Raw genomic sequence first — 19,733 nt, 5'->3', positions numbered from 1 at the left:
CGATAGTGCTTTGCGGAAAGTTCGTAAAGTTCCGTCCCGTATGGTGAGATCATCAACAAGTTGGCAGATAAAACAGACAAATGGCATCAGCACATGTGGATCAAGCAACTGACCAAACGTGCGCAGGAGCTGGAAATTGCTACCTTCGATGGCGAACGATCGATCGTCGTTGTTACGGACTTTGCGAACCGCAACAAACTGCACGGGATCGCACAAACCACCAGCGAGATCAGCCCTGCCGTTGGATGCGCGGTCGCCATCGTGCTTTACAACCCAGGCGAGCAAGTGGACGGGCAAGAAAGGCCCGTTCAGACGGACGTCTGGCGCATCTTTAGCGGGGCCAAGGACTGTGCGCATTACAACGCTCTCCTAATAGAAGAGATTTTCGTGCACTACAGCGGCCAGGAACCACACAAGGAATCAAAATTGCAAATGCCAGAAGGAGGATGGGGAGAGCTTCGACATGATCGGCTGAGTCCGCCCACTATGAGCGCAATCGGGCGTGCATATTCCCGAGGCGCAGTGCCCGGCCTTAAAAAAATTACGGTGATTTCAGACGGAAAAACATCGACGTATAAGGGCGCACCTTCCTTTGGGTATCTCTATGGAATTACAGAAAAATACGACGTCGAGATCATGCAGATGTTTGGCGCAGCGCACCACATGAGCGGCCCGGTTGACGCATACGGTGCGCAGCCCGCAAGGTTGCGCATGAAGATGATCAGGTCAGACACGCTTCCATATTCAGTATACAGCGCANAGGGCATGGTTGATTTTTGTATGGAGTACATAAAACACCCAAGCCCCAGCCCTGCAGGTACGTGGTCATGCAACGGTTGTTACATATATGGGGGCTACAACGACGGCGCAGCGAAACACTCTGACACGGACGTACCAGGCTGGGCAACTGTAGACGAACTTAATGGAGGCATCGAATATGCTGCTCCGACTGCGCATTCAACCCAGCTGTATTGCGTTAGGATCAAAGCCCCGTGGACGCCAGAGCCGAAAGAACATCCCCTGGCGCACGTGGACTCCGAGCCGGATTCTGATGATTTGTTGTTTTGCACGGGCAAAAATGGCAAAAAGAAGATGTTCATTGAAACCAGATTCATAGCGTGCAGGTGCCTCCCATGCAGAAATCGCGAAAATCAGGGCACCATACTATCCGGCGAGCCAGTAGCCCCGCTCGAGTGTGATTATCAGCACTGTTGTGGCACTCCGCGGTACGCGCAAGTGCTAGGCCACAGAGCTACCACGCAAGCACAGAAAAACAAGGAGCAAATCAGGAAGACACAACACACACGCGAAAAAATAGCAGCAAAGAAACGTAAAGACCGCAATTGAAGCACTACGGGAGCGCGGTCGTCCACTGCCGCGATCGCTTGTCGCAGACTAGACTGAATGGAAGAGGGAGATGGGGCTACTGAAAGTGGAAGAGGGGGGTGGGCTACTAGGGTTTGCATAGGTCATCGTCCCCTAATACCATTGTTGGGATCAGAGTCCCTGCAGCACCTGGTGCAGTGCGAAGTTTGAGGTTGAAGCTTAACTTGAAGCATCGCCGCCGGCGATGTTACGGGAACGAGAAAGACGACAGTCTGGGTGCGCCTTCACAATGGTCCGCCGCCTATGCCCTTGCTATATAGCCTTCAAGATATATCCTCCTATTCTGCGCTTGTCGGAAAGCACCGCCAACATTATTTTCAGCGTTTTGCATTGAAACTACAGATTCGTGGTAAGACTCCCTCGGCTTTCACCAAAATCACTCGATATTGCAAACAGAGCTCGGGTGCAATATTCCATAGCGCACATCTAACCAGAAACAGCATAAGAAGTGACAGTACTCTTTGGCATATCAAGAAGCGACAGTACTCGTTTAGGGTAGTAGTAAGTCGACTTGTAATCGATGGGAGGCGACAAACAGTAAGATTCGTCTGTAAGCAGCGAGAGATTCAGGAAACATACAAGTGGGTGCTAGTGGTAAGTCATACTAGGCCTATATGTAGGTGAATTCAACCACGTCATCATTTTCATTCGAAGATATTTCCTTAGGTGCATTACTCACCAATGGAGCCAGCGGGACCGCTTCAACAGGGTTTTTGTTTGGAACCTCGTCCAACTTGCATGGATGGTGAATTTCATCCACCTTGTAACCGGTGGAGTTGACGACTTCTCGTGCACCAGTCGAGGGGGTCTTTCTCTTCATATCACGAGAACATTTGAAGAGAGACACGCAGAGAACTACAACGCAGGCAGCAGTAATAAGTAAAACTCGTGGACTGAAAATTTCTTGTTCGAGATTGGTATCGGAATTGGAATCAGAATGGTCCACAGAAGTGGTCGAAAAAACAGACGGCGACCTCGTTGGCTTTGGCAAGGGCGCATTCGTGGGTGAAAACGTTAAAGTAGGTTTCATGGTGAGTGTTGGAGTTCGTGTTGGAATCTCAGTTGGACAGCGACAATTAGAGCAGTCGCAGCTTAGAGTGTCTTCAAAATCAGAACAGGACGAATCTTTGTAAGAATTCACAAGGTCAATACATCGATTTCCATAGCAAGTGAAAAGACAATAATCATCGGAAGGTGCGAAAGTAGAGCTCGGCATATGTGTACCCGTCGGAACCATAGACATGGTCGGAGACGTGGTCGGAGCCATAGAAGAAGAAGGCTCTTGACTCAAGCTGGGAGGCGAAGTGCATTGTCCCATGGAGATAAATCCGTTGTAGAGACCAACGCGCCCTTTTAGTGGAAGAGTCCCACTGATCTGATTGTTGAGGACAAAATAGCGGGATGTAGAATCGACATAGTTCCCTCCTTCAAACGAAAACAAGTAGCATCCATCTTCCATACAGACGGAATCTTTTTTATAGTAACCGTCTTGAAGGGTTTCAGAATATTCAAATGATCCCGACGTAATAGACAGATGGTTTTGCTTCCATCCACCACCGTATGTGCTTACAAAATCAATCGAGTAGCAGGAAATTGTCGATATCGAGCTAGGTTTGGGCGAGACTGTAGGCCTTTCTGTCGGTCGGGCACAATCTTCCTGTGAAATGTCACCTTGGTATAGAAAAACGTCTATATTGGAATTGCCGCTGCCAGAGACGTCCTCAAACGGCTCCTGCATCGACGACAAGACCCAGTTTATCTGATCTAGACCACCATATGGATTACCCGTGATGGCAATTTGGTAACAACCGTCTTCAACGCAAATCGAAGTCGTTAGGGCAGAGCCGTCTGGCAGAGTCCCCGAGCTCGCAGTATTTCCGAATACGTCCATAATAGTGTAGTAGTTGCCCGACCAGCCGTCGCCAGCAGAGTCGAAAAGATCTAAACGGTAGTCTGAACACTGTTGACTTCGTGCAAAATGAAACAGTAATAGATGGCTAAATTTATTCATGAATAAATGCACGCGTGTCTCACCGTCTACATTATTATTGTACAAGTGATCTCCGATAGCCAAGATAATTGCATTTGCGGTAACGAGTTAGTGAGTTTAGACCCCGCAACTTTGACTTCGTATAAAACCCCCTTAGAACGTAAGATGAGGTGCAGAATAGGGCCGGCCGGATAAAGAAGATGTCAATGGGTGCGCTCCAGGCGCACAATAATAGGAGGGGATGTAAGCTACAGCTTACACGACCCATCTTTAAATATATCCAGCTTCTTCGTATGTATCACCCTTAGATATATCCTGGCCAGGCCTGTTGTGGTTAACACGGAGGCGATGGACGGAGACGAGGGCGAATTGCAGCAGCGCGACAAGACTCTCTCGACATCAAATCACGAAGTCGTATTTCTTTACCCCCCCGTCGGAGGTCAGCGCTTCGCGCTGGGCAAGGGACTCTTCCTCGACCCGAAAAACAAATTTCGCGATATTTTCGTGTCCCTGACGATGTAATGCAGAACTACCCCTGCTCATTTGACCTCGGCTCTCTACGAGCACGAATTCCGCGATCAAATCGACGCGGCTGTGTTTGCTTAACCGATCTTGTGCGCCGTCCAAATAGCACTACAAATGTGTTTGGCAGATCTGGGTGTGGTTCACACAGTGGTGCTGGGTCATTCGATCGGCGAGGTCTCTGCAGCCTGCGGTGCCGGTGCAATTTCCCTTTAAGGAGCTCTCGAGCTCGCCGCAACGCGAGGGCGACTCATTGGCGTTCTTCCAACTGGATAAGGCGGGATGGTTGCCGTGCGAGCTGGCGCAGCCATTATCGAACGCAGAGTCTCAGAAACTGCAAATGTTGCTATCGCAGCGATTAACGGTCATACCAGTTGCGTTCTGTCTGGAAATCTCGACTGTATTTGATGATGCGCCTGAGATTTAAAGACATGACGGGTGTGAGCCTCGCACGCAGATCACTCGCAGCATATTTGCCCGTGTATTCCGGCTCTCCTTGATGCCAGCACATCAGTGAAAACAACTGAATCTTGAGTTTGTTTCTATTCTACCGTTTATGGTCGTCTGATTGATGCGTTCGAGCCGGAATATTGGGCCGGGCACGCTGTTTTGCCAGTACTATTCTATCCCGCAATACGCGCTTGTGTGAAAGCCAGACAGGTAGTTTTGATTGAACTTGGAACTCCGATGTTGGAAGTGATGGGCCGGGAATGTTGCGGCGGTCTCGGTGGGGAACTCAGATGGCATGCGACGTTGGCTTAGTCTGCTGATGCGGATGTCTGAGCTTTTGCGGTTGCAGTGGAATTGGGATAGTTTGGTGTGGTTCCGCGCAACAGAGTCGCTCCAGATTTGGGTCTCCATATAAGCGATGCCGTAACAGCCATATTTAAATCCAGCATACCTCGATCTTTGATAGAACCAAGTCGGGGTTTCTTGGAACTTGGCGTGAATTCTTTGACATTAACGAGCATTGCTTTTACCCTCAGTAGGGCCCTGTCAAAGGATGTGACAGCGATGTCGTTGCTTGAATTTTCTAACTTGAGCACATTGCGCGAGCATTTAGAAGGTCCAGAGGTCTCCTGAATTCCAGTTCATTCGCCGCATGTCCCAGCATCTACTAGCTCAGTGCCATCTTTTGGCAGCATGTGATTTTACCTACCGGGCTTGACTAAGACTGATGCAAACTTGCGGACGTTAATGGTATTGACTGTCATGGCTGGATCGGGCATTCCCATGAATCGATGGACTGCTGGCGGACACGCTCCCATATCAGCTACTTATGGAAACTTGGTGCAGGATGTTGTACGCTGCCAGCATGATTCCTGGAACATGTCGAAATCAGAATCCAGCAACGTAAATCCTCTGCAATTGCACTTGCTCGAAATTTCCTACGCTTCCTTTACTTTGGGCAGTGAAGATTAGCTAACAAACCGACTCATCGGCATCTATGCGGGTCTATTTACCGTCCTGCCCGGTGGCTCGTTTTCTGGCGCGCCTGCAGAAGAGTCGAACGAAAAGATCAGTCTCTATCAAGGGACGGCCAATTCAGTCTCGATAGCTTCGGGCCGCATCTCGTACGTACTTGGACTCACCGGCCCGTGTTTTCCCGTTGATTCTGCTTGCTCAGCAGCTCTCGTTGCGACGCATCTAGCCAATTCCGGCCTACAATGAGCCGAGTGTGAACAAGCATGCGTTGTTGCGGGTGGCATCCTTGAAACAGGCATCTAATCCGCGTTTAGCGTGGCTGGCATGCTATCCAATCGTGGACGTTGCCATTCATTTGACAGCCGCGCGGACGGCTACTGTCGCAGTGAAGGCAGTATTGCTTTTATCTTTTAGCCTATTGCGAGCATTTTAATACGTATTGCAACGGCCGTCTGATAGGATGGTCCGAGCGCGAGCCTTACCGCCCCAAATGGAGCTTCTTAGCGGTCATTACTTCAAGCCGTAGGCGGCAAGGTGGTGTAAGCCGGCAGCATCTCACTGGAGGCACACGGCACTGGCACCGCGCTGGGTGACCCCATAGAAATTGGAGCAGCAATCAATGTGCTTTGCATTGCCAATTCAAGAGTGTACTGCTAAACTATCAAAAGTAATTTCGGGCATTTGGAAGCTGCTGCGGCGACGGCAGGATTGGTGTCGCTGATCTCGTCTCGACATGTGAGGGCACCTTTGTCTTCCTTGCGTTTACTCAACTCGCACCTCGGTTCCTTGGCCATTGATTTCCTTGATTTTTCAAGGGAATGTCTAGCATATCAATCCAAGGGTAGCACGACCTTGGATTGACTGAGTTCGTTTGGGTACAGTGGAACTATCGCACATGGAGCCTTTGCCTTCTAAGCGGATCTGTAGTTATCCATCCACGAACCGGGCGTGACCTCTTTTTTTCGTAGATAGGTGCCATCTGCTTTAGGGAACAGGAAGCCGTCATGTGTTGGAATTACAGCTCAAACAGACACACCAGTGCTATTCAGCGCACCTAAATGAGATTGTCTCGTGACACTGGTAAAAGACGGTATTGATCCTTTGTCTAATGTGACCTCTTGCCAGACGATGCTTGCCCTTCTTGACTTTGCACGGACAGCCGTTGGACGACCAAAGGGTAGCAAAGATAAGTGATTGACAATCCAACCAGGATTGAGTTTACACGAATATATCCCCCATCGTCGCAGCTTTAGATATCTACATCATTCAATTCCATACATGCTTGCGATAGCTCCTTTCCACGCCCCAAGTCTCGATCGGTAATTTGTAGACACTGCGAAGATATTTTGATAAGACTTTCCTCAAAAAGTTTTTGGAGGCTCGTGATCGATGCCTAGGCTCCTGTTCTTCCATGGTATGGACACATACGCAGAATTCTAAGTCAATTCCATGGAGCATCAACGGTGGTGCGGAAATGGGTGAATGGAGTGGGTGACAATGAGCGCTCCTCATTGAGCCGCAGACTTCTCTTCTGGAGCCGGCGGCTTCTTCTTGCGCGAGCGATTTGGGTATGAGGCGCGAAAGTCGCGATCATGGCGTCTGCTCACTCAGTATTCTCTGACGAGCACCAGCCAAGCGGAAATGTTTGCCCGTATTCGGGAAGCAACAGACCACACCAACGAAAGCTACGGGCTCGGGGAGGATTGGTCGACATCTATGATTCGTATACTATGAGTGTTGAGTGAGCAGGGTCCTATCCATGGGTTGGCAGGTATGAGCGAAGGTGCTACGGTGGTATCCGTTTTGCTCGTAGACCTCTGTTCAGGACCTCGAACAGGGTTCTACCCTTGAATGTTGATTAGTGTCTGCGCCTTGACGTCGCCAGCTCACCAATAAATCTATGCTCGGGGCGCAATACACGTTCCATCTCTTCATTTAGTCGGCGACGCTGACACCGCAGATGTGCAGCATATGGTTGGACAAAACGCCGCACTAGCCGGATTAGGGTCTGGTGTATCCCTCTTCAGGGGAGGGCACAAGCTCCCCAGAATGACCTCATCGTTGATCACCTTGTGTGAAGAAACTTGTTTCCCTTGAAACTCACGAGTCATCCCGGCTGCCTGAAAGTCAACGAGATGATATGCAGACAGGTACATAAATGAGTGTTGTGATTCTCGTCCAAGCGTACAAATTTAATAACTTTAGAGCAAAAAGATCATGCTACCGGGAATTAGCTTACATAAGATGCAATTTCAATGGGGAGACGAGTAATCTCTGGTGTGCGCAGATTTGCATTTGGCTGAGTGTTCGGGGGACTTCTTGAATTTGGTCACTTGTCACACCATCATATCATGGAGTAGTCTTAACAATCAAATTAAACCACCTTGTGAGTCCTCGTCTACTTCCGTGCAGCACATTCCAACTCCCGTCCTTGTCGCACTTAGCAACGACGAGCATAATGACGCAGGTTTGGTCAAAGTTGCAGACTGGTGCGTTGCTACGAGACTCGGCGGGAAGCGGGGCGTTCAATATGGGCACCCCTATTAGCACCTGAGTGCCATTGCCGTCAGCAAGAACGATGCATTTGATAAAATAGCAAGCTGCGCGTTGACGTTGCAACGTACTAAATTTGTTGGTCTTTGAAACACGCTAGTTTAGATGCGCGTGGCTGGAAAGTGTGATGCGCGGTAATTGAGAGCGTCGGTCAACGAGACAACATTTTCCTGGGTCCTGACTGTAAGCCTCGTCAGTATCTTGGAGTCTAGCTGAAAAGTGCCAGTTTCTCCATGGATCCACCACATGAGAAGGAAAGGGGAAAACAAATTGATGCTCGAGATTGTTCACCGCAGGTAGAACAAACCTCAATTCTATGGGTCATAGGGCCAAATAGTGATCGCAAAATCTATACTTGCCATTTCACACTCACTACCCCCCTCCCCGTAGTTTTCAGTTAGCGTAGTACTTGACTTCGGTCACATCAGCGATTTTGCATGACCCGTCTATCCCATAGCGGCACCAATAATCGGATTGCTGCTGTCACAAGTCTCACTCCTCGCACGGTGAAGTGCAGATGCGTGCACAGATTATGTCCTCAAGGAAAAGAGTCTAGCGCTGCGAGTAGCTGACTCATGTTTCAAACTGAGAGGTGCGCACCTCGCAATCTAGAGGTGATCACCTGGTGTAATTGGGTCTTCTGTGACTGATCGCCGGTAAACTATGTGAACTAGCAATTGTGCTGTCGTCGCCATGCGTGATGAACTTTGCGTCTATTTGAATTGACTTGGAACGGCAGAATACACCTTCCTCTTAGCGACTCTAGTACTAGCGTCCTAGAGTGGCAAAGCTGCTTGGACTCACGTCAAATGCAGCGAGGAGATTGATGCCGCGTGGAATCCAGTCTCAGGTAGAGACAGTCTTTGGGGCACAATAATCATCTCATCTAATTACACAAGCCTCAGGACTGCGATGATCCTCAGCGGCCTTTTCAACCAGACGTGTTCTGGCGTCGGAGTCATGTACACGTCTTTTGCAAGAGCAGATAGCTTAGAAGCATCTGAAGTGTGCATCATCAATGAGCTATTGCGAGACCCAAACGCAGCCAATTACCCACCTTCCAAGTTGGAAAGAGGCGATCCACTTGCACTCCCGCCTGTTTGAGCAACCTGAGCCGTGGACCCTGTGACAAGCGCAATGTTGGGAACCATGAAACCGAATTTATCACAGGCCATCAAAACGGTGATGCTAACGTGGGATGATCCCAACGTTGCTTCACTCGAACTCAATGATCTTTCTACGTTCAACGCCATGAATCCAGCTCTCTTGCACAATCTAACATCCTTGCTGTGAAAAGTATCATCCAACCGGTGCGCTCGGGCCTTGGTGCTCCAAGCTGCTGGTCCCCACTTCTGCACTGGCGGTCGCTACGAGAAAAAAGCGACGTTGCCTTAGCCTTGGTGGTTCAAGGCTTAGGGCATTTACGCCAGTGGGCATTGTCTCAATTAAATATGAAGTGCGTCGATCCACTCTATCTCGGTACTTCATGGGTCCTCAATCGGCGGTGGGTTGCTATTGGGCCTGGCAAGCGACCATCGCTTGGCAACAACGTCTGCTGCTTTCCGCCTGGGCGTGGCGCCGCACGGCCTAAGTCCCGTGGTTATGGCAACCAAGGTACTCCCCTCGCTGATGGGTCGGCATTTTGCGACAAGACTTTACGTCGAGGATCCTGTCGTGCCTGCACAACTTGCTAGCATCTATGCATATGTGAATGCTGTACTCCCTGATATCTGAACAGCTAGAGGCCAGGCTTTGGCGCGTTCTCAATGCTTGCCAGACAAGGCTTCAGCGGTGGGTAGTATCCAACACCACGCTGGACATTTTGTTGAGGAAACTTGTCTAAATGTTGAGGCAAGCGCACTTGTGAACGAAGGACTGTGACGCATGCTTCTGTCACAGCGGATCAAGGCAAGGTGAGAAGAATGAGCCTCCTCAGCTCTTACACATGGGGGCGGAGAGCTGGAAACCGCTCGTTGTTAAGCCTAGATTGACATTACACCACTGGTTGCGGAAAATCTTGTAACGTCCGTAGTGTCATCAATGCTCGGCGACACAAACGTGGCTCGTGACGCTCCTCTCATGGATGCAGGCATCGATTCACTCGCTACAACTGAGCTCGTTTAACAGCTTGGTATCTACTTTAGCACTGTCCTGCCTGCAACGACCCTTTTTGACCACCCAAGCATTTCCTCGATCGCACAGCATCTTGGATCTCACTTCCGCTCTCGGGGATCATGAGGCGTTGTTGTGCCGCCAAAATCGACCACGCCTGTTTGCTTCACAACTGATAAATCTCGAATAACGTATCTTGCGGCGATGTCATTGCATCTCCCCGGCCAGCTTCATCGTCGCAGTGACTCAGTGGGCTGCTCGTAAAGCGGGATGAATGTGGCAGGTTCTGTGCCAATCTCTCGCTGGGATTTGGATACGGTGAATGTCTGAGGATTCAACTCTCACTAGAGGCAGCGGCTTTGATACGCCGCGTTTCTTGACGACGCAGACTTGTTCGATGCGAAATGCTTTTGAATTAGACCTTTAGAAGCATCCTTGATGGATCCACAGCAACATATACTTTTGCAAGTTGGATACAGAGCCTTGCGAGGGAAGCCTCTTGACGGAGTCTAGCTAGCAGCCGCTGACGTTGGAGTCACGCTTGGAATGATGAATTCAGACAACATGTGGAGCATATCAAGAACTCCCGGTCCATACGATATGACGGGTAACATCACTTCTGCAGCTGGGGCTCGTCTCTCCTTCGTGTTTGCCATGCGTGGCCCATGTATTGCCATGGACACAGCTTGCTCATCGAGCCTAGTCGCGACTCATATCGCAGTCCGCATGATTGAAAACGAGGAGTGCGTTGACGCATTATCAATGGGTAGTAACATGATCCTAACCCCACGCGGCGCATTTTCCATGTTTGCAAGCGCCGGGATGCTGTCGACGCACGGCCGATGTCACACGTTTGATGCGCGGGCCAATGGATACTAGCGCGGCGAGGGTTGCGTGGGCATGGTGAATTCTTCTTCCATTGCTCACGCAATGAGTTGAGCAACTCATCGGGGCTCAAGCTGCCTCCACAATGGACAGAGCGCAACCTTCACGGCGCTTAATGGATCGTCATAATAGCACTTGATACGCCATGCTGGGGACATAAATACATGTGTCATAGAAGCCCACGGCACCGGCACGTCCCTGGGGGATCCAGTGGAGATCAGTTCGTTGGCTGGCGTGTTCGCATCAATTTCGATCGTCTCTCTAAAGGGTAATTTAGGCCACATGGAAGGTACAGCTGGTGCTGGTGGCCTGTCGAAACTCAGCAATGTGCTTGAATCTTGAGGGACATTTCCAAATGCCCAACTCCATTGATTAAACCCAAATATACAAGATCTGATTGCCAGAGGAACCCTTGAGCTTGCGACAGATATGGCAGTGTCAGTTGACGAGTCAATTGGCGGTGTAAGCTCATTTGGAGCTACCGGCATCATTGCGCACGCACGTCTCGAGCTCGAACCTGGCTTTCATCTCAAGTGCTCTGTTTGGGAATTCGTCTAAGCAGCTTCTCTCTATTAGTCAAAACAAAGCGTGGTATCTCGTGACAAACAGAGGTCAGTGAAACAAACCGAGATGAACATTAGCTCAAACGAATTTGATCTGGTGTGTACTCTGCCTGCTATTTTGGCTAGAGCGCTCACAAATTTTGGTTCCTACCTCTCTCACATTTGCACATACGCATCAGGATTACACGAAAAAGACTTCAGTCTCAAGTATGATTCTATGGCACGCACATGGAATATTCTGACCGTGGGTCGATCTCCATGACTTTTTGCTCATGGCATGACGAAAGACTTCCAAAAGGATTCGTACCGCGAGCCAGGGTTTCCGACGAACATCTTCCAACAGGCATCCTGCCACTGTTCCCTAGAAAACAACGCAGTTTGCACGTTCCTATTTAGCGTTCAAGCTGAAACCATTATTTTCCAATCACATCGTTTAGCGTGAGGTATACTGCCCTACTCGCTGATGGTATTGTTATGAGCAAATTTCCTTCTCGAAGCAGATTGGTCCAGCACAAATCCTGGTGAGATACTCTACATCCACTCAATTTGGCATATTGGCAAAAAAAGGTGGGCCCGCCTATACCAAGCGAGTGTCCATGATCGAGCTCTCAGATTTCTTGTTGTTAATGCATAGTCCTTCGGTAATGAACTCGGGGCTAGCGGCATCCACACGGAATGATGGGAGTCTTCATTATCCCTACCCTTGCGTAGTGTGATAGATCCTGTTCGCGAGCGTGCCGGCATTGCTACTTAATCGTATTACGCTCCAAACCTGACCTTGAGTGCCTCCAGCGTAGAAACCTTTCACTGAAGTCCTGGTTGATACACGATTGGCCGAGGACAAGAAAACATCACTTTTGTGAGCGATGATGAGGATACAGTAGCAATGGCCATGTCGAGTATGTCCAGGCTATTTTGAGAAACTGAGCTCAGCTTCACAGAGATTGGACGTCTTGAGGTCGGTACGGAGAGTGCAGTGGACCGGGGAAAGTCAACGAAGTCTTTTTTGATGTCGTTTTTTGAAGCTGATGATCACCACAGTGTGGAAGGTCTTGACACCTTCAACGCCTGTTATGGGGGAACCAATGCATTTTTTAGTACAACAAATTGGATTCAAGGTCAAGGATGGAATGGTGAGTATGGTGTTGTGATTTGTTCCGACCCTGCTGTGCATCCAGATCCAGCTCAGATTTCAGGTATTGGGGCGTCTTCGATGGCAATGACAATAGCTCCACGTGCTCCTTGTTTTTTGTAGCATGACCGTTCAACTTTCATTAAACACTCGTTGGACTTTTACCGGCCTGTTGGGTGGCCGACAAATGATGCAGTAGTGGACATGACAGTTGCTACAGCCTAATACGAAGAGGCCATGTTGTGGTGTCAACGGAGGATCAGTGCGACGCGGGAATCGACAGATCTTTTATCTCAATTTGATCTCACCGTCTACCACAACAATGCTCCGTACCACAGCAAACGAAACCTGCGGCTCATGTGCGAAGTGACATATGGGAAGCTGTCGAAGGCTCAGCATGAGACTTGATTCAGAAAGTACGCCGAAGCTGGCGTCGCCATTGGTGTCCAAAATGCGACCACATACACGTGCCCGGTCTACGCATCTTTACTGTCTCTGGCTCTTGTTATTGAAGACGGGCTACAAGGCTAACGAATCCTGTGCATGGCATATGGATCTGGATGTGCTGCGAGCATGTTTGGACTCGAGTCAACTGGTGCGCCACGTCATGCTTCCGATGTGCTCGTTTGCCTGAAAGAGAGGCAACCAGCATCGGTAGAAGAAGCCCTGCTCTTGGTTCACGCGTTCGAAATGACACATCGGTGATTTGGATTTGAGCCTGCTCACTAGTAGAGTCGACAAGATGGAGCTTACTATTTGCGTCGTGTCAGTAAGACGGGCATCCGCAGCTATCATGTGCACCGCGATGTAGCTGAGTTGAAGATCAATGTGCACAAACAACTTGTCCTCATAGAGCTTCACGCTGAAATTGTGACTGATGCATTGCTCCGCTAACTCATTCCGCTCCTAGCCCCTGATAGTATTGTCGCATTTTGATTTGCTGGTTTGATATCGCAAGGCGATGGAAGTTGAAGTGAGTCAGCTGAAAGAAGGCTTTTTCTGCATATGTGACGGAATCGTCTTCCAGTTGCATTGACAATTAGTGGGGACATGACGGGGAATCAGATGCTGTTCCCAGCAGTCGCAGACCTTGTTGTTACGACATATGACTCGGTCTTTGCTATCTAACAAGATATTTCTGGCGTCGCTACATTTGCCCTTCGCGAGCGAGTAAGATCTCACATTATCTGATGATGGGTGTTAGTCGGAGAAGCATTCGGTGCTCCTGTCGCTTTGAAGAGAAATCTTGTAGACATGGTTGTTTTGCATGACAAAGACCCTGATCTTGTGGGGCTGGCGAGTGAGCTCCCTGCGTTATGCCTCCTCTCACCAATGGCAGGGTTGCATTCTATCTTCGAAGCATCTTAGTTCACCTTCGATGTTGACCAGCTTCGTGTTGCATACCCACAAGCAGGAGTCGGGCAATTAGCACTCAGGGTTGTTTCCAACATTGTACCAAGGCGCCTGCACGATTTTTTGGTAGAATGCAACTGAGTTGGTGAAATGCATTCGATATTAATATGAGTGTGCTCATAATATTGATAAGCAAAAGTTGCGATGCGAAGCTAGTGCGCAGCTTGTGATAGGCACACGCGTTGCTCATGGTCTGCATGCGAAAATATGCTGTGAAATCTCAAGACTCCGTTGCTTACGACGCTGCAAGGATCGAAGGCGCATACTTTTCCGGCGACTCTTGGTGCGGACTGGGTGACTTGCCTTGCCCAGTCGCGTCTCGAGCCTCCACCAACTGGCTCTCTTGAATTTGGCAACCGCGTGTAGCCTGACACGTGTGAAAGTTCCAACTTGCTCATCAAGAGCCTGATTTCAGCGCTGCACGATGCCTTCTCTGACATGGATTCTCATGCTCTGACTCTTGCGAAAACTGTGTGCATGGCACCTCGTACGGGAACCCGCAACGCTACCGCGCTGCTATGAAGTGCGAGTGGACATGCTCGGAACCTCGATGCTGATGCTACTTTGTGTGACATTCGCGTTTACAATCATTCGCCTCAACACAGTGAGATTTCTGTCCTGAGTCAAATAGCCCTCAGGACCAATAAAATTTCTATTGGTGACGGGTCATGGAGTTGTATCAATAACTCAAGTGGCGCAAGAAAGCCAGTTTGTGCGCCCGCTTCCGCAGCAGGTCAGCTGTTGGCGGAGCCAATAAAAAGTTGAGGAGAGTAAAATTGAGTCGACGTCCAAGCACTGGTGTGAAACTTGAAGGTCTGTGCAGAAAAGAATGACCTCGCGAGTGTTTTCCTGATTGTTAGTCACCTTCAGCCTCTATCTTACCAACACATCATCCACTTTAGCCAAATTTAGTGTGTTGACACGCGGCCTGCTTTGATACTCGCTGGTGCACTTAACCACTGTCAGCTGCCTACAACTTTGGTCCTTTGGGCTGAGATGAAGCGCTTCATTTCACCTTTGATCCTCGTGTCTGATGTGATAGTGCAAACTTGCGGTTCCGGTCTTGATTACTAAATTACTCCACGCGGCGCAGGCTCATTATCAAATGCATTCTCTCATATTTAGCGTGTTGCCACGACTCAAGGCACCATACTTCTCAGAAGGCTAAAAAGGTAGTTTCTGTTTCGCTCATGCGCTGAAGCAGTTTTGTTCTCCGGAGATGACCGAGCCACGTTGTGCGAAGCATCAGCACATCAGATGCGAGTTGTACGTTTGAGCATCTCCATGTCAGCCACTGTAGACCTCAATGACCCAATTAGCTTCAACGCACAGGGGAGACACCTCATGCGCGACTTAATACTCGTGATCAGGCACCTGCATCACCTGGTCTATCATGGAGAAGTACGCACGCATGTTTTCTAGGGTAGTGGTGCCCATTTCTGCACTGGAGCGCGGCACGAAAAACATGAGTTTGGCCCGCTCACTGCCTTGAAGGCAACGAGTGATGTCACATGAGACATTTGAATGCTCCGCGTGCACACATTTGCGTCGGTTCATGGAAAGCTCCTGGGAGGCGGCGTCGCATTTGCGCTTGCTGCAGATTGGCGTGTGTGTAGTCTGAGCACGACCTTCAATTTTGGCAACTTACCTCGTGGAGTGAATCCTATTTTTATGTTGAGCCGCGCTCTGCCGCTGATGATAGGTGATCCTGCTAGCTTTCAGGTATACATCGAAGACACGCTGGTATCGAGTCAGGCCGCGATAACATGCAAATTGGCAAGCAAAGTGACAGTCAGTCGTGCCGACGCAAAGCATACTGCGGCAGATGTGAGCAAGGCGAATATCTATCGTACAGATCCACCAACACTGATGGCTTGTGCATGTGTGTCTGATCATGTCCATGCCGCCCTCGAAGTTTTGTTTTTCTCTGAGTCTAGTTCCAATTGAATGACTGCAACGCAGCAAAAACTAGCCGCATAAACCAAAATTGGTATGGATACAGGGACAAATCCCGCACTCCGAGCATCAATAATTGAGTTGGCTGAGATATTGTAGCAAGTGAGCTCCCATGTGTCTGAGGTCCTTGGTACAGACGTGGACGCGGATAGCCCACTGATGGCGGCTGGTGTTGATTCTTTGGGCGCCACTGAGCTGCAACATGCGCTGAGTGAAGCGTTTGGTGCGGAACTTCCAACCACGCTTCTCTTCGATCACCCCTCAGTTCAAGGGATCGCTTCCTTTGTCGTCCGAGAACAGCAAGTGGTTGCGTCTGCTCGACCAGCCTCCTAATGTGTAGACTTGCACCAATTGCAAATGACGGTGGCCGCGAGTGTATCTGAGGTCCTTGGTACAGACGTGGACGCGGATAGCCCACTGATGGCGGCTGGTGTTGATTCTTTGGGCGCCACTGAGCTGCAACATGCGCTGAGTGAAGCGTTTGGTGCGGAACTTCCAACCACGCTTCTCTTCGATCACCCCTCAGTTCAAGGGATCGCTTCCTTTGTCGTCCGAGAACAGCAAGTGGTCGCGTCTGCTCGACCAGCCTCCTAATGTGTAGACTTGCACCAATTGCAAATGACGGTGGCCGCGAGTGTATCTGAGGTCCTTGGTACAGACGTGGACGCGGATAGCCCACTGATGGCGGCTGGTGTTGATTCTTTGGGCGCCACTGAGCTGCAACATGCGCTGAGTGAAGCGTTTGGTGCGGAACTTCCAACCACGCTTCTCTTCGATCACCCCTCAGTTCAAGGGATCGCTTCCTTTGTCGTCCGAGAACAGCAAGTGGTCGCGTCTGCTCGACCAGCCTCCTAATGTGTAGACTTGCACCAATTGCAAATGACGGTGGCCGCGAGTGTATCTGAGGTCCTTGGTACAGACGTGGACGCGGATAGCCCACTGATGGCGGCTGGTGTTGATTCTTTGGGCGCCACTGAGCTGCAACATGCGCTGAGTGAAGCGTTTGGTGCGGAACTTCCAACCACGCTTCTCTTCGATCACCCCTCAGTTCAAGGGATCGCTTCTTTTGTCTTGACCACGTAGAGCATTGACTTTGTGTCACATTCAGAAGGCAAAAGCCTGCACTACGAGGCATCTTTAGTTGACTCTGCTGGTTGCGAAGCGTCGAAGAGAGTTTTCTCGCCTTGCACCACATCTGCACATCGAGAGAGAAACAATCAACGTGTATTTCAAATGTCAATGCCAGCTATTGCAAGTAATGCGTCTGTGAACTTGATTGCAACATCCTTTCAGATCTCTGGCAGCATCCTGAGACCATGCATGATGCACTAGCTCCTGACTCAAACTTTTGTAACGCCGTCTTCTATACCTTTGCTTCGCTGGACCCTCAACCCGCGGGACTTTGCGGCAAGCTACGGGTCATTCTTTTACTAGCCACTGTGTTTGGAGCATCAAACGTTTGGAATACCCCCCCACCAGGCACACTTGATGGAGCCGCAGTTCATCATGCTCCTCCAAGGGGCACATTCTGTGCTATAAGACTGTCTAGGGACTTGTGAACATCATCTGGGTGTTTTCATCGGAATTCTTGGCCAGCCTGTTGAACGGGCAACAGCTGGAGACTCCTCTGTGGCTGGAGCGCCTTAGATTTCTTTTGCCTCGGGGCAAGTGTCATTTACACTAGGTCTCACCGGACCGTGTGTTTCGCTTGATACTGCGTGCTGCTCGCAGCTCGTGGCGGTTCACCTCGCCTCCACTGCTCTGAAGTGCGACGAATGCCCAGAAGCCATTGCCTCTGGCGTCGGACTGCTTGGTCCAGTTTTCACACGCGCCTTTGCCTCTTTGGGCATGCTCTCAGGTTGTGGAAGATGTCACACCTTCGATAATCGGGGGGATGGATACTGTCGTGGAGAGGGTCGTGTTTCCCTCTTGTTGAGGTTGGCGCAGAATGGGGGGGGCAGATGTGAGGTCTGCGCAACGCGAGTATATAACGATGGACCAAGTGCTAGCTTGACGGCACCCAATGGATCTACGCAGCGACGTCTCCTCGATGCAGTGTAGAAGACCATGCGCCATGAAGAAGGGACCGGCAAAGCTCTTGAAGCACACGGCACAGGAACTGCGCTGGGAGATCCCGTGGAGGTTGGCGCAGCCGTTGGCGCGCTTTGTGCATCGGGAACTCAAGTTCTGTGTTCCTCACTCAAAGCAAACATGGGCCATCTCGAGGCCGTTGCAGGAGGCGCCGGGGTTGTCGCACTACTGTTTTCACCTTTCTCCATTGGTTCTGTTGCTCCAAACGCCTAATTGAGACATCTGAATGCGCATTTGATCATGCTGCTTTGAGCGCCGCTGTTCGATATTCCCATTCACAATCCGGTTTCAGTTTTCCTTTTCTCGCCTTCAGGTCACTTGAGTTCATTTGGTGCAACTGGGACCATTGCACACGGAGCATTTGCCTGCTCTGCAGTAACGCCGCCCGTCATCAGAAAAAAAAATGTGTCCTCCTATTGAGCGCAGTGACCGAATTTGAATAGTTGCATCCAGGGAATGAGGCTAGGTGAGGCTTCAAGAACTTCACCATCTGTTCAGGTCACGGAGGGTACCATGTCACCCTAGACAGTTGGAACGTTGTCTGATCACATCGTTGGCGACAGCATCCTTTTCCCTGGCGTTGGCTACGTAGAGATTGCATGTGCGTCTACCAAGTGAGCTGACCAGATAGCGCTGGCCATTCTTGGATTTGTACGTCCATACATGTTGCCAGCACCTGGCTTAGATCCGTGCGTTGTGCGGTACTAAAAGCAAGCCCCTGGAACCTATGCTGTTGAAAGTTGAAGTCAGTCAATGTTCACGACACATGCTGTTGGAAGTCATGTCGACAGTAATCACGTCAAGCATCTCGAGCTCTGTGCAACACCCCTACAGCCGATTAATGTAATAAGACGAGCCTGTGATGCAAATCCTGGTCATAGCTACATAAGACCCTAGAAGAATTGAAACGGGAAGATAGAGAGTGCGACGTTTCTGCAAAAATCCTTGGGTGAAGTGTCGATTTCAATGAGGGGTGCTTGTCACGAACACGAGTCGGCGTGAGCTTGTCCAAGCGCCACTGATTTGTCAGAAATAGCATGTTGGAGAATGCCATGATAATAACTAGGCGCGACAGGTGGTGTCCCTTGTGTGAGCCCTGGCCTGACCAGGCATTCAAGGCGGAAGTAATGCACGCTGCGGCAAGCTCCAGGTCCTAGTGTGCACGCCTGTTAAGACGCAGGTCGCAATGCTGCTGTACTTTGCGCACAAACGTCACTAGAAGCCCTCTATCGTGGATGGCACGGAGAGCGCTTCGCAGTGAGCATGCATGTTTTGACTCAAGTGAAGCGGCTACTCGCAATGACCAGTCGACCTCCATTTTTCCAGTCCGTAGCAACATTGACTAGTAAAACGCGCAATCCCATCGCAGCCAAGGCAATTAATTTTGGCATTGAGAATGATATGGTGACGACGATCTCACGCTAATACAAAATTTAGACTGCGCCTTGAATGATGCTCTGTATTTCGCAGTGTGGGGTCTAAATGCGGCCGTACTCCTGATTTGAAACGAGTCAGTGCCGTTCATACTCTCGGCCTCTCAGCCCCCAAGTTAACACGTACCGTGGACTGTACGAGCTGTGCTCTGCCAGCGAGTTGTTCGTTCTGCCCTGTGCTGTACACTTGGTGTCCTCATTGACGACGGCTTAGCTGAATACAAAGGACTTACAACTGAGGGCCTGATTTCTTCAACAAACGTCGTGAGAGT

The 19,733-nt window shown here is 50.0% G+C and overlaps 7 protein-coding genes across 7 annotated transcripts; 6 read left to right on the top strand and 1 right to left on the bottom strand.

The window, feature by feature from the left end:
• Positions 1-93: 93 nt before the first annotated feature.
• Positions 94-3,387, top strand: AURANDRAFT_67999 (hypothetical protein; the record flags this gene model as incomplete). Its single annotated transcript, XM_009043608.1, has 9 exons — positions 94-688; positions 818-1,094; positions 1,125-1,330; positions 1,469-1,523; positions 1,647-2,006; positions 2,053-2,258; positions 2,323-2,515; positions 2,805-2,909; positions 3,303-3,387. 9 exons carry the CDS (start codon positions 94-96, stop codon positions 3,385-3,387), a joined length of 2,082 nt encoding a protein of 693 aa, XP_009041856.1.
• A 189-nt stretch (positions 3,388-3,576) lies between these two features.
• On the top strand, positions 3,577-7,057 carry AURANDRAFT_67998 (hypothetical protein; the record flags this gene model as incomplete). The annotated part of the gene is made up of 9 exons (XM_009043609.1): positions 3,577-3,671; positions 3,700-3,894; positions 4,029-4,097; positions 4,888-4,972; positions 5,850-5,912; positions 6,292-6,329; positions 6,571-6,642; positions 6,665-6,810; positions 6,846-7,057. 9 exons carry the CDS (start codon positions 3,577-3,579, stop codon positions 7,055-7,057), a joined length of 975 nt encoding a protein of 324 aa, XP_009041857.1.
• Positions 7,058-7,481: 424 nt separating this feature from the next.
• AURANDRAFT_67997 (hypothetical protein) lies at positions 7,482-9,169 on the top strand (the record flags this gene model as incomplete). Its single annotated transcript, XM_009043610.1, has 6 exons — positions 7,482-7,600; positions 7,791-7,812; positions 8,173-8,272; positions 8,334-8,382; positions 8,782-8,974; positions 9,047-9,169. The coding sequence occupies 6 exons, from the start codon at positions 7,482-7,484 to the stop codon at positions 9,167-9,169; spliced, it is 606 nt and encodes a 201-aa protein (XP_009041858.1).
• A 1,347-nt stretch (positions 9,170-10,516) lies between these two features.
• Positions 10,517-10,867, top strand: AURANDRAFT_34020 (hypothetical protein; the record flags this gene model as incomplete). Its single annotated transcript, XM_009043611.1, has 1 exon — positions 10,517-10,867. A coding segment is annotated over one exon (351 nt), but the record flags the coding sequence as incomplete, so codon positions are not given.
• A 1,524-nt stretch (positions 10,868-12,391) lies between these two features.
• On the top strand, positions 12,392-12,691 carry AURANDRAFT_34044 (hypothetical protein; the record flags this gene model as incomplete). The annotated part of the gene is made up of 1 exon (XM_009043612.1): positions 12,392-12,691. A coding segment is annotated over one exon (300 nt), but the record flags the coding sequence as incomplete, so codon positions are not given.
• Positions 12,692-13,073: 382 nt separating this feature from the next.
• On the bottom strand, positions 13,074-13,824 carry AURANDRAFT_67995 (hypothetical protein; the record flags this gene model as incomplete). Its single annotated transcript, XM_009043597.1, has 3 exons — positions 13,074-13,286; positions 13,322-13,379; positions 13,751-13,824. 3 exons carry the CDS (start codon positions 13,822-13,824, stop codon positions 13,074-13,076), a joined length of 345 nt encoding a protein of 114 aa, XP_009041845.1.
• A 3,763-nt stretch (positions 13,825-17,587) lies between these two features.
• On the top strand, positions 17,588-17,998 carry AURANDRAFT_34028 (hypothetical protein; the record flags this gene model as incomplete). The annotated part of the gene is made up of 1 exon (XM_009043613.1): positions 17,588-17,998. A coding segment is annotated over one exon (411 nt), but the record flags the coding sequence as incomplete, so codon positions are not given.
• Between the last annotated feature and the right edge of the window lie 1,735 nt (positions 17,999-19,733).

This window comes from Aureococcus anophagefferens (assembly GCF_000186865.1).
Source record: "Aureococcus anophagefferens unplaced genomic scaffold AURANscaffold_59, whole genome shotgun sequence".
Lineage (NCBI taxonomy): Eukaryota > Pelagophyceae > Pelagomonadales > Pelagomonadaceae > Aureococcus > Aureococcus anophagefferens.
Note: the sequence above shows the minus strand (reverse complement) of the source record. Positions and strands in the feature narration are given on the sequence as shown.